This window comes from Hypanus sabinus, chromosome 27, assembly GCF_030144855.1.
Source record: "Hypanus sabinus isolate sHypSab1 chromosome 27, sHypSab1.hap1, whole genome shotgun sequence".
In the NCBI taxonomy this organism is placed as follows: Eukaryota; Metazoa; Chordata; class Chondrichthyes; order Myliobatiformes; family Dasyatidae; genus Hypanus; species Hypanus sabinus.
The window spans coordinates 41,711,430-41,725,312 of NC_082732.1; the positions used below are offsets into that span (position 1 = coordinate 41,711,430).

At 41.7% G+C, this 13,883-nt stretch overlaps 1 protein-coding gene across 3 annotated transcripts in view; it reads left to right on the forward strand.

The window, feature by feature from the left end:
• The window catches only part of plekhn1 (pleckstrin homology domain containing, family N member 1), a 51,803-nt gene extending 38,464 nt beyond the window's left edge, over positions 1–13,339 (forward strand). For 2 of the 3 annotated variants that reach the window (XM_059952324.1, XM_059952322.1), the window contains 5 exons: positions 2,151–2,384; positions 4,575–4,790; positions 5,694–5,742; positions 7,437–7,490; positions 11,015–13,339. In XM_059952324.1, coding sequence (XP_059808307.1) covers positions 2,151–2,384; positions 4,575–4,790; positions 5,694–5,742; positions 7,437–7,490; positions 11,015–11,235 — 774 coding nt within the window. In that variant the 3' untranslated portion in view covers positions 11,236–13,339. Of the gene's footprint in view, positions 1–2,150; positions 2,385–4,574; positions 4,791–5,693; positions 5,786–7,436; positions 7,491–11,014 lie in introns of all 3 variants that reach the window. The other variant, XR_009508254.1, reaches the window with a different exon arrangement.
• The last annotated feature ends 544 nt before the right edge of the window (positions 13,340–13,883 follow it).

Genomic DNA, 13,883 nt, shown 5'->3' on the forward strand with positions numbered 1-13,883 from the left:
AACCCCAACCACTGACCCTGTGATGCATAATGCTAATCGCTTCACTACTGTGCCACTCAGGAATTTGGTCACTGTTAAGCAAAGTGGTTGTGGATTCAGGTCACTGTCTGGAACTTGGCATGTACACTCAGTGCCCACTTTATCAGGTACACCTGTACACCTGTTCATTAATGCAAATATCTAGTCAGCCAATCATGTGGTAGCAACTCTGTGCACAAAAGCATGCAGAAATGGTCAAGAGATTCAGTTCTTGTTCGGACGAAACATCAGAATGGGGGAAGAAATGTGATCTAAGTGACTTTGACCATGGAATGATTGTTGGTGCCAGATGAGGTGGTTTGGGTATTTAAGAAACTGCCGATCTTCAGGGATTTTCATGCACACAGTCTCTAGAGTTTACAGAGAATGGTGCAAAAAAACAAAAAGCATCTAGTGAGCAACAGTTCTGTGGGTAAAAATGCCTGGTTAATGAGAGGGTTCAGAGGATAATGACCAGACTGGTTCAAGCTGACAGAAAGGTGACAGTAACTCAAATAACCACACGTTACAACAGTGATGTGAGGAAGAGCATCTCTGAATACACAGCGCATTGAACCTTGAAGTGGATGGGCTACAGCAGAAAACAGGAGGTACCTAATAAAGTGGCCTCTGAGTACGTAATGTAAGCTGATGGTTCAGTACAACTTTGAGAGAGTTGGGTTGGATTCACCTCTGTAATTTCCATCAGAAGAATGTCAAACCTGGCACTCTGTTATTGCAGTGACTTCTCTGGTCTGTTAATGAAGAGATGGATTGGAAAGTAGAAATCTGGAAGCACTCAGGTCAGGTAGTACTTGTGAAGAGAGCAAATTCTTAGGCCTCTGTTGTAGGTCCACCATGGATGTTGCTTCCTAGCTGTCTAGGTACACAAGCCAGGGCAGTACAATATTAAGAGCTTGCCCACGCAGCAAGCTCTTTTCTGCACACAACTGTTGAACCCAAAGGAATGCCAGGGACTGATACAGTTTGGTAACGGCAGCATTGCAAGTGTTGAACTCAATGTAGGACTGCCTTAGAGACTCCAGCTCTGGATTTTTCCCTCTGGGTTTACTCCCGAAGCCTTCCTCACAAGTGGGTGTAGCCACAAGGCAGCAAAGGTTTGAGATCAGTTTTCCTTCTGCCCAAGAGAGAGAATTAGTTAATGTTTAATGTTATTGTGCTTTTATCAGAACAAACTTGAAATGTTGATTCCATTTCTCTCACTCTCCAGATGCTGCCTGACTTGATGAGTATTTCCAGCTTTTTCTCTGATTATTTCAGATCTTACTGTATAGTTTAACTATTTCAGTTAAGTCATGATGCTCTTTGTTATATATGAGAAGCATGAAAAATAAATAACTTGCCAATTTGCTAATCAAGTGCAGAGATGTAGAGGATGCTGCCTGGATTAGAGCATCTTTTTTGAGGAAAGGTTGAGTGATCTAGGGATTTTCTCTCTAGAGTGGAGGAGGATGAGAGGTGACTTGATAGAGGTGAACAAGATGATAAGAGGTATGGTTTGAGTGGACAGTCAGAAACTTTTTTCCTAGGGTGGAAATGGCTAATTTTAAGATGACTGAAGGAAAGTATACGTTCCTCCAGCATTTTGTGTGTGACAGTTGAAGGGGTATCAGGGTAGTTTTTTTTTACTGAGTGTGTGGGTACGTGGAATGCTCTGCCAGGGGTGGTGGTAAAGCCAGATACCTAAGGGAAATTAAGAGATACTTAGATGGGCACATGGATGATAGAAAAGTGAAGGACTATGTGGGAGGAAAGGGTTAGATTGATCTGAGTAGACTAAAAGGTCAGCACAACATTGTTGGGCCATCTTAAAAATTTCTTCCCTCATGCAGTTGATCTGATCAGCCATTCTAGTTAGCCCCATAACCCATGTCACTGTACTGCCCTGTAAATGCTTTAAGCCTCTGTTTATAAATCTGTTTACATTGTAAATACATGCTGGTATTTATGCACATTTTATTCCATAATCTTTCCATGTTGCATGTTGTGACCTGATCAACACACCACAGCAAATTCCTAATACTTGGAACTGTACGTGGCAAATAAAACTGATGTTATCCTTAATCCTGATTCTGTGCTGTAGTGTTCTATGTTCTCTGTTTGCCTTTCAGCCTTTATCCAGACACAATTCATCACCATCACCAGCCCACGAAGGTGATCAGAGAGTATCACTTTGGAAGACCCATGCTTTGTCCCAGCAGCCTGGAAGCTACAATGCTTGTTTTAGGGAGGACCGTTACTCACTTACAGATGGACACATGGACACCCCTCTATCACCAGCATACGCTGAGCCCTTTGGGGGAATCACAAGAGACTGTCCATCTATAAGAGTCTCTTCTACTGAGGTAGGTGCACTTCAAAGGCAACCACGTTTTAACTATAGTTTAGTTGAGCTATTTGTGGCAGGTACAGTTAAAAACCATAAACAAGGACATAACAAGAAAACCCGGCCTTTTCTGGTTGGCTGCTGTTGACGAGTGGTCTTGTGCAGGGGTCAGTGTCAGACTCTGCTTCTTTGTACATTATATGTCAATGATCTGGAAGATGGAATTGATGTAACACAAAATGCTGGAGGAGTTCAGCAGGTCAGACAGAGTCAATGGAGTGGAATAAACAGTCGACATTTTGGGCAAACACCCTTCATCAGCTTGGAATTGATGGCTTTGTGGCCAAACTTAGGACAATGTAAAGATAGATGGAAGGGCATTGGTCACACTACACTTAGAATACTGTGAGCAGTTTTGGGCCCCTTATCTAAGAAAGGATGTACTGACATTGAAGAGGCTTCAGAGGAGGTTCAATAGGTGCATTTAATATCAGAGAAATGTATACAATGCACATCCTGAAATTCTTTTTCTTCACAGACGTCCACGAAAACAGGAGTGCCCCAAAGAATGAATGACAGTTAAAACGTTAGGACCCCAAAGCACCCCCTCCTGCTCCCCCTCCCACACACAAGCAGCAGAAAGCAATGACTTCCCCACACTCCACCGAGCACTCAAGCGAGCAGCAAAGCATTCATGAGAATGATTCAGAAAATGAAAGGGTTAATGTAAGGGGATTGTTTGATAGCTCTGGAGTTTAGAACAATGGGGGGGGGGGGGGAATCTCATTGAACTATCAAATATTGAAAGGCCTAAATAGAGTGGACATGGAGAGGATGTTTCCTTCAGTTGGTGAGCCTCGAACCAGAGGGCAGAGTCTCAAAATACCAGATAGTCCCTTTAGAACAGGGATGAAGAGGAACTTCCTCAGCCAGAGAGTGGTGAATCTGTGGAGTTCATTGCCAGGCAGCTGTGGAAGCCAAGTTGTTGGATATATTTAAAACGGAGATCAATAGGTTCTTGATTAGTAAGGACATCAAAGGTTATGGGGAGAAGGCAGGTGAATGGGGTTGAGAGGGATAATAAATTAGCCATGATGGAATGGTGGAGCAGACTTGATGGGCTGAATGGCCTAATTCTACTACTATGTCTTAAGGTCTTATGGTGTAAAATGGGAACCTGGTGAAATTCAGATTAGTTCAAGTTTATTGTCATCTTACTGTACGTAGATACAACCGAATGAAACCATGTTTCTCCAGACCACAGTGCACCCACAAAACATATAACTCACACAGCACAGAAAACAAAATATTACCGCAAATTAGTTCATAAAATACGGTTCATATTATAACTCAACATTCATTTAGTGTGTAGCACAGGTAAACCGTAATGGTAAACAGTACATTAAACAGTAAACAGCACTTTTCATACAGACGATGTCGTTCAAAATGCTTTACAATGGGATAAATTGCAAAATGAAAATAAAAGACAAAAAGATGTTAGTTAAAAACAAGGTTAAATAAATAGGTTTTGAGCTGACATTTAAAAGTGTCAACTGAGTCTGCATCTCTTATTGTTTTAGGTATTGAATTCCACAGTTTAGGAGCTTAGCTTAAAAAAAGCTGACTTGCCAATTATCTTTAGAGCGAGATTGTTTAAATTTAAGAGAACAGCTGAAGAAGAGCTGAGAGCTCGAGCAGGATTATAAAACAAAAGCAATTTTGTGATGTACTCTGGTCCCAAACCATTGAGAGCTTCAAAGTTCAAAGTAAATTTATTATCAAAGTACATACAGTATATGTCACTGAATACAACCCTGAGATTCATTGTCTTGCAGGCATTCAGACTAAATGCAAAGAAACACAATAAAATCAATGAAAAACCACACACAAGTCAGACAACCACAAACTGTGCCAATACTAAAAGAAAAAAATGTAAATAAATAAATAAGCAATAAATATTAAGAAAATGGGATGAAGAGACCTTAAAGGTGAGTCTGTAGAACAGTCAATGAAGTTGACTGAATTTATCTGGTTCAAGAGCCTGACGGTTGAGGGATAATGACCGTTCTGAAATATATATTACTGTATATGTACTTGTATGCATGTGGTGAAAAAAGTTGATCCTTGATCCTTCATCCTTGATGTCATTACCCTTGGATAATCTTTGCAATGCAAATCACAGAACAAAATCATTTTATCTTTAATACAGCCTGTCTTCAAACAGAAAGATACATTGGATGTGGATCAACGGAGCATCATGGTACCATCCACAGAGGGAAGGTCCTCTCTATCATTACCTTCTGTGTCAGAGAACAGCTCCTGTACATACACGGATGGGAAACTGCTCAGCAATATTCTTTCCCCTACATATGCAGAGCCCTATAACTCTTTTCATTTTCCCTTGGACTGCCACAGGGTCAGAGACGTAAGTATTCTATAGAATGGCATTCAAGTTCAATTATCATACAATCATACATGAATACAGACAAATGAAGCAGCGTTCCTCCGGGGTCAAGGTGCAAAACACTGAACCAACAGCCATACAAGGGACATATAGCACATATAATTATGACATAAAATGTCCCATGATTAGGCTAGATTTGCTGAGCAGCACGATTCATGGGGCCAGAAGGACTGTTCAGCACTGTGTCTCAATAAATAAATCAATCAGCAATGTAGTCCAAGTTCCCTGGGATCATGTCCTGTTGATTAATACTGCATGGCATTAGGTCAGCAAGAACAGGGTGGTCATCAGAATCCAATCATTGAGAGCCCTCATACAGTGTCCATTAGAGCCTCGGAAGGGGAAGAAGATTTGGTGCACAACAAGGAAGGGAGTTTGCATTGTGGGGCGGCTGTCTGTGTAACTGAGAAAACCTTCGGCCCATCTGGTTTGTGCTAATGCAAGCTGGCTTTTTCTACTGAGGTTGGCTGAGACTAAAACTAGAGGTCATAGGTTATGGATGGAAGATGGAACATTTAGGGGGAGAAATAAGGTGAGCCTCTTCCCTCAGAGTGTGGAATGAGTTGCCAGTGGAAGGGGTGGATGTGGGCTTGATTGCAGTGTTTCAGAGAAATTTGGAAAAGTACATGATGGGAGGGATATGGAGGGCTATGGTCTGGTGAGGGTCGATGGGGCTAGGCAGAATAACATGGACTAGTTGAGCTGGAGGGACAGTGTCTGTGTTGAAGTTCTCCATGACTCTATTACTAAATATCTTTCTTTAGACATCCTTTGAAAGTTAAGCTTGTATTCACAGTCATGTTGCTTATTTACTATTCAGTCCATCTGGCATCACCATTCTGAACCATGTCTCATCTCTTACAGGGGGTACCCAGGAAAGGAAGTGCTGATTTTCCTGTCCATTTCTCCAAAGGTACAAAACCCCCTTAAAAAGTGATGAATAATTTTGCTTGAAGGTGCGTTCTCCAATAGGCTGCCATCTCTGGATGATTAGGTTTTGTCCAATAGGCAGGGTGTCTGCTACTGACCAAACAGTAATAGTCTGACCAATGTGATGAGATGTCCATGTGGTCAAGTCCAGTTTTGTTGTCCACTACAAGAGGATGGCAAATTGGGCAAGTTCTATTGCATTGTCCGTGGGAGGGGATATCCAGGTAGTCAAGTCCAATTATATTGTCCGATAGGAAGGGATGTTCAGGTGCTCGAGTCCAATAATGTTGCCTAATGGAAAATAATGTCCCAATGCCAAATTCTATTGCATTATCTAACGCAGGTGGTTGGGTCCAATTGTGTTGTCCAGTGAGAAGGGGATGTCCAGGTATCAAATATTATTGTGTTGTCTAATTGGAGTGGAATTGCAGCTGGTCAAGTCTAGTTTCATTGTCCAATGGGATGGGATGCCCAAGTGACAAGTTCCATTGTATCATCCAATGGGAGAGTGGTCAAGTATGATGGCATTGTTCAATGGAAAGGGATATCCATTTGGTCAGATATAATGGCTCTGAAGAATAGATAAAGATTCACAGATTTTTAGACATTCTAATGACCATGGATTTGAATTATTTTATGATCCTTTATACCAGGGGTTCCCATGCTGGGGCCCATGGACCACTTGGTTAATGGTATAAATGGTATAACGGGGTCCATGGACCCATTGGTTAATGGTATAAATGGTATAATGGGGTCCATGGCATAAAATCAGGTTGGCAAGCCCTGCTTTATGTGGCAGTAAACAGTTCCCAGGATAGAGTGGGAAAGGAAGGAGGGGAGAGGAAGCCCAAAGTTAAAATTCAGGGAAGAACCATTGTCCCCTTAGATCCATTTGGAATGCTTTCCCAATATCTCTGGAGACTAATGTCTAGGAAATTCTCACCATCGTTTAAATGGGACCAAAGGTGAAGAGGCTTTAAGTTGCTCTCAGGTCCCCAGTTTAGGTCTTAATGAAAACCCTATGTAAACCAAGGTTAGTTTAACCAAGCTGAGATAATCTAAAAATGGTATGGGAGGAACATGTGAAATTCCTATATGTTTTCTTTCAAAATATTAAAATAAATCCAGAATAGTGATAGTAATTTTGAAGTTTGGAATATTACCAAAAAGATCATAAGACATAGGAGTAGAATTAGACCATTCGGTCCATCGAGTCTGCTCTGTCATTCCACCCTGGCTGATTTTTTATCTCTCTCAATGCCATTCTCTTGCCTTCTCCCTGTAACATTTGACACCCTTACCGTGGGTTTGCTCTGTGTGCTTTGGTTTCCTCCCACAGTCCAAAGATGTACAAGTTGGGAGGTTAATTGGTCATTGTCCCGTAATTAGGCTGGGGTTAAATCAGTATCGCTGGGCAGTGTGTCCTGAAGGACCAGAAGGGCCTAAACAAATAAATGATATTACTAATTAAGAACCTGTCAACCTCTGCTTTATTTATACTCAACGACTTGGCCTCCCTATCCATCTGTGGCAATGAATTCCACATATAACCTGATTTGTGCCAATGCCACCCAGATTTCTCAAAAATTATATTGTATTGAAGTATAAGTACAAATGTTTTTAAAGTTGAATTTGATTAAAAATGAGACTTAGCATGTTTTTCTCTCCTTTTTCTAGATGACAACTTTGAATATTTTGCAATAATGGAAGTTTTAGATAGCTACAGAGAAGGTGACTTATATTCTATATTATATGTTTATATATTATAAACACATTCAGTGTTTGCACCTGCTCTGAAAATCCTTTGTAGTTATGTCAATGGATTAATGAATACACAGAGCCTAAACGATCCTTGTTTAATCCCTGGGCTGTAACTGGTTGGTTCCGAGCAGATGGGGCTCATTGGTCGTGGTTGCCAGTTCATCTGGCAGAAGGAAAACTCTAATCTCAAACCTCCACTTCCTTGTGGCTATACGCACTCATGGGGAAGGCTTTGGGAATAATTCCTGAGGAAGTACCCGGAACTGGAGTCCCTAAGGCAGTCCTGCATTGAGTTCAACGTTAACTGGTAACTCCTGTGACATTGGAAACCTCATGACTTCTAGGAACAGTCCCACTTTTTAAATAAGTCTGAGTGTTAGTTGATAAGACTGCATCACAAAGACACTTGCAAATTTCTACAGATGTACTGTGAAGAGCGTTCTAACTGACTGTATCACCTTCTAGTATGGGGGGGGCACTGCATAGAATCAAAATAAACTGCAGGGAGTTGTAAATTTAGTCAGCTTCATCATGGGCTCTAGCCTCTGTAGTATCCAGGACATCTTCAAGGAGTGATGCCTCAAAAAAGTGGCATCTGATATTAAGAACCCCTATCACCTAGGACATGCCCTGTTCTCATTGTTACTATCAGGAAGGAGGTTTAGAAGCCTGAAGGCACACACTCAGTGATTCAGGAACAGCTTCTTCCCCTGTGCCATTGATTTCAGAATGGACAATGAAACCATGAACACTACCTCACTACTTTATTTTTATTTTTGCCCTGCTTATTTAATTTAACAATTTAACATATATATGGTTACTTACCGTAATTCTGTTTTATCTTTCTATTATTATGTATTGCACTGTGCTGCCACCAAGACAACAAATATCACCACATATGCCAGTGATAGTAAACCTGATTCTGATCTCCAGTGAGAGGATGTGGGCAGAGCATGTGTCAGAAAAGAAGCAATAAAATTAGTACAACTTTTCTCACTAAAAAACAAATGATTTCTCTCTAAAGTTTGCAGTAAGGGAAGACAGCCTGGAACCCAGTCTGTTGGCTCAACTTGTTCACGTTAGCAAGATGGCCTGTCCAAACTAGTCCTAGTTGCTGGAGCTTTAATTCCAATCTGGGCCAAAGGCAAATGCCCACCCAGGAAAGGTTTAAAACTGGCCACTAGCAAAATGCAGGTTCCTCCCTTCCCTGTAACTCTGCATCATGCAGTCATTACTTAACCTATCCTCTGCCTGTAACATTTCTGTTATTTAGGTCAGATCTGAAGGTCCTCCATCTCTGTTTGTCATTGCCACTCAGGTACAGGATTTTTCATTGCTGTTTCTGTAATAAATTTTGTTTGACCAGTCAGGGGTATTAGCCCTGAGCTGAACCTCCAAACCTGGAAGACACTCTTAGTCTGGCCTCTATCCTTGTTTGATATGAGTGATGCTAACAAGAGCCAAAGCACAAGGCCCTGGTTCTAGCTAACATTGCTCTCCGGGTCATTAAGGCACACAAGCCTCCAAACCCTATGACAAGGTTGTAGTCCTCTTGGGGGTGGTTACTTAAGATTGACTGTTTATTCCCCTCTATGACGCTGCCTGGCCTGATGAATTCCTCCAGCATTTCGTGTGTGTTCCTCAAGATTTCCAGCAGCTGCAGAATCCCTTGTGTTACTTAAAACAGCGATTAGGAAGACCTAAACATTGTATTTCCAGGAGTTTGCAGTAGACTCGGGACACTCTGTGTAATTATTAACACATAAAAGAGGTGAAGAGTTTATCTAGAGTTACCGTTGACAGAAGAGATTTCCAAACAAGTTAACACCCTGTCTGAATATGTTAAGTGTATAATATTTTCAATTAGATTCAGCTTTACTATCACTGGCATATCTTGTTAAATTTGTTGTTTTATGGCAGGAGTACATTGCAATACATAATAATAAAATAACTATAAATTACCATGTCCATATTGTATAAATACAAAAGAAAATTAAATTAAATTTCATTGTGAAAAGAGAGAGGAAAAATATTGATGTAGTGTTCATGGGTTCAATGTCCATTGAAAAATCTAATAGTGGAGGAGAACAAACTGTTCCTGAAACATTGAGTGTGTGTCTTCAGGCTCCTGTACCTCCTTCCTGATGGTAACAATGAGAAGAGGGCAGAGGTCCTTAATGATGGACGCCACTTTTTTGAGGCATTGCTCCTTGAAGATTTCCTTGATGGTGGGGAGGCAAGTGCGCATGATGAAGTTGGCAGAGTTTACAACTTTCTGCAGCGTTTTTTTGATCCTTGGCAGTGGCCCCACCCTCATACCAGATGCATCCAGTTAGCATGCTCTCCCTGATACATTATGTGGTTTTTATTTTCAGTCGATTTAACTACAGAGCTTTCTCTGCACATTGGTAGACCGCGGCTTTTCGATCACTGTGCACGAATTGTATTTACTTTGTTTAAGGAAGAGCTAGGCTCATAGAAGTCTCGATGAGGACACAGACGTTTAAAGTTGCCAAAGCAGGCACACAGTGATAGAATTATAGAGCATGGGAACAGTCTCTTCGCCCCGACTGGTCCATGCTGACCGACACACCTCATCCGAGCTTTACTCATTTGTTAGACTTTGGTCCATAACCCCTCTAAAGAAGAGTGAGGAGATGATAGGAGCTACAGGGAGGTAATTACACCTAAGGGCGCCATGGTAGCGTAGTAGTTAGCATGATGCTATTATAGCTTGGGGCATTCTGGAGTTCAGAGTTCAATTCCTCTGCTGTCTGTAAGGAGTTTGTACATTCTCCCGGTGATTTTCCACCATGGGTCCAAAGATGTCCCATTTAGTTAGCTAATTGGTCATTGTAAATTGTCCTGCGATTTAGTCTAGGGTTAAATAGGTGGGTTGCTGGGTGGCACAGCTTGTCGGACCAGAAGGGCCTGTTCCATGCTGTATCTCTAAAAATTAAAAATAGGAAGATGAAGGGTCGAGGAATGGAAGAGAAGAAAAGGGGTAAGAGGGGAGCCAGAATGGAAAATGGAAAAAGAGAGAAGGGGGAGGGTCTATTAGTGCTGGATGTTAGGGAATTTGATGTGCGAGTTTATCATTATTCAACCGTACAGATGTATATCGCCAAACAAAACAACTTTCCTCCATACCTGGGTGCACAACACAGTACATTATAACTCACACACATAACACATAAAGTAATATTATAACTACTAAATTAATGAATAATAGGGTGCATTTGTGACAAAAGTTTAAAAAGTAAACAGTATAATGTTCTGTAGTCTCAAGGTAAGAAGCTGTTTCCCATCCGAAAAGTTTGTGTCCTAATGCTACGGTACCTCCTGCCTCATGGTCGGGGTCAAGGAGATTTTTGGACAGATGGGAGGGCTGATTGACAACACTAGGAGTCATCATGGTTGGTGTTTACAATAACTGTTCACAGTGATGTTACGTATCAAATAAAGATGCATTGTCGTCTGCCTTTCTCCTGCAGAGAAGGCGATGAGCTGGTACAGCGATGACACCAGGTTCTCCGTCACCTCTTCTGAACCCACCTACGCAGAACTTGAGAGCCCTCAGGCGGATACTGATGATGGATTCTGGGACTTCAAGCAGCAGTTAATGCCCCATCTTTCCCCCGCCACCCTCAGGAAGGTGTGCCAGCGAGGGATGGTTGACTCGAGACTGCAGGGGGTGCTGCATAGGTGGTCCTGAACCCCTGGGAAGCTATTAACAGTCTGAATTGTTTGGAATATCATCCCATTATGGTGAATGTGAAGATGCAATACTCTACTAACCTGTGAAGAAGGGTCCAACGTTTTGGAAAAAGATTTGTTTCAACTTTTGTTAATCTCTCCCCCTCCCTTCCTTCTCTCTTTTCTCTATTCACAATTCTGGCTCCCCTTACTCCTTCTCTTCTCCTCACCTAGCTATCTTCTCTCTCTGGTGTCCCTCCTACTGCTCTTTGTTCTATGGCCCACCCCTCTCATTCCCCTTTCTGGCTCCCCTCTTGCCCCTACTCTTCTCCTTATCTGCCCATCACGTCTCTCTGAAGCCCTTCCTATTTCTCCCATGGTCCACTCTCCTCTCCTATCAGATTCATTCTTTTTCAGCCCTTTATCTCCTACACTTATCACCTCCCAGCTTCTCTCTTCATTCCCCCTACCTGGTCTCACCTATCACCTGCCAACTTGTCCTCCTCCTCCTGTCCCCATCTTCTTCTTCTGGCTTCCTACCCTAGGATAGTTCTTATGCTAATGCTATGGTACCTCTTGTCTGATGGTAGGGGGTCAAAGAGATTGTTGGACAGATGGGAGGGATGATGAAGTGTCTCGGCCCGAAGCGTTGACAATTTGGTCATTTCCATGGATACTGCCTGACTTGCTGAATTCCTCTGCCATTTTATTTGTGTTGATTTGGATTTCCAGAATCAACAGAACCACTTGTATTTATGAACACTGTACCAACCTGTGATTATTGACCCCTGTTTATTTTCTGCATGTGTTTTCTTAAAGTACCCTTGACTGTTGGTCATGGAGAAGACAGTTCTAGATATCTCTCTTGTCTTAAGCCCATCACCCTTACCAGGGCATAGGCTGCCAACAGCAGATCACCAAAGTCCTCCATGCTGGGTTAGTCTTTCAAGTTATCCCAGGTGTAGCACATCTCCTAGACAAACCTTCATTTCTCAGGGAAGAGATCTTTGGAGCTTCTGTTGGCGTTTCTGTAGCACTGAGTTTTTATGGGATGGGATTGTTAGCCCCATGCCCAACCCTCCCTTCACAGTCAGGCTTGGGACTGTCCATAGTGGAGTTGGTCTAGATATCAGTCAGCTGAAATTCACTTACACTCAGAGGCCATTTTATTAGGTACACCTGCTCGTTAATGCAAATATCTAGTCAGCCAGTCATGTGGCAGCAACTCAATGCATAAAAACATGCAGACATGGTTTCTTATTGTTGTACAGACCAAACGTCAGAATGGGAAAGAAATGTGATCTAAGTGACTTTGCCCGTGAAATGATAGTCGGTGCCAGACATCGCGCTTTGATTATCTCAGAAACTGCTGATCTCCTGGAATTTTCATGCACAACAGTGAATGGTGTGAAAAACAAAAAAAAAATCCAGTGAGTGGCAGTTCAATGGACAAAAATGCCTTGTTAGTGAGAGAGGTCAGAGGAGAATAGTCAGACTGGTTCAAGCTGACAAGAAAGCAACTGTAACTCAAATAACTACAGTGATGTGCTGAAGAGCACCTCTGAATGCACAATACGTAAAACCCTTAAGTGTTTGAGTTACACCAGCAGAACACACCAGACTCCACTCCTGTACCTTATAAAGTGGCCACGGGTGGAAGTTCACATTCATAATCAGGAATGGATGAGTTTGGTTGAGACATCAAAAATCTTGGGCAGAGGGTCTCGGCATGAAAGATCGACTTTCATAGATCTTGCCTGATCTGCCGAGTTCCTCCAGTATTTTGTGTGTGTTGATCTGAATTTCCAGCATCTGCAGAATCTCTTGAGTTTATGGTGAAGATCAGTACTGTTTTGGTGTCATGGCAGTATAGGCTTAATGATCTGAATGACTTTGCATGTGATTAATAGTGGCTACGGCACAACTTTACCAAATTGAGAGTCTACGAGATTAACTCTACTCCATTTGGGACCAGACAAAAATTAAAACAGTTTACACTTGTGTGAAAGTATTTGGTGAAATTCTTCATGATGTGAGCAGGCCTTATATCATCCTGTTATATTCTATTGTTAATATTTTTATTGTTTATTTTTAAACTATTCCCATTGCCTTGTAATGATTAAATTCTTAATGTATAATGTTGCTTATGTAACAGCTCTTGAAAGAGTGTAATAAAGCGAATGTTGTTGGGATAATTCATCTGATATTTTTAGCTGAGTATATAATCATGCAAGTTTCATAACCTTTTATAACTGTAAAGAATAATAAGTTGCTTTATTTGTCATGTGTATTTAGAAATATTGAAACATACATTGAAATGTGTAGTTTTGTGTCCAGGATGTTCTGAGGGCATCACGCAATCGGTTCCTAGTTTGCCCACGACTTACTAACCGTCACCCGTATGCCTTTGGAACGTGGGAAGAAAAGAAAAAACACGGAGGACACTCACACAGAAACAGGGAGAACGTACAAACTCCTTACAGACGGTGAATTCCCGACTAGTAATCGCTGGCGCAGTAAAGCATTGCGCAGAAAGCTATACTTCTTTAGCAGTTAATCAATGATCACATTGACCAGTTTGCATGAAATTGGACTTACTGATAGAATGCAGTGTCGGCAAGTGTATGGTCATGCAATTTGGTAGAAGAAATAAAAGTGTACGCTATT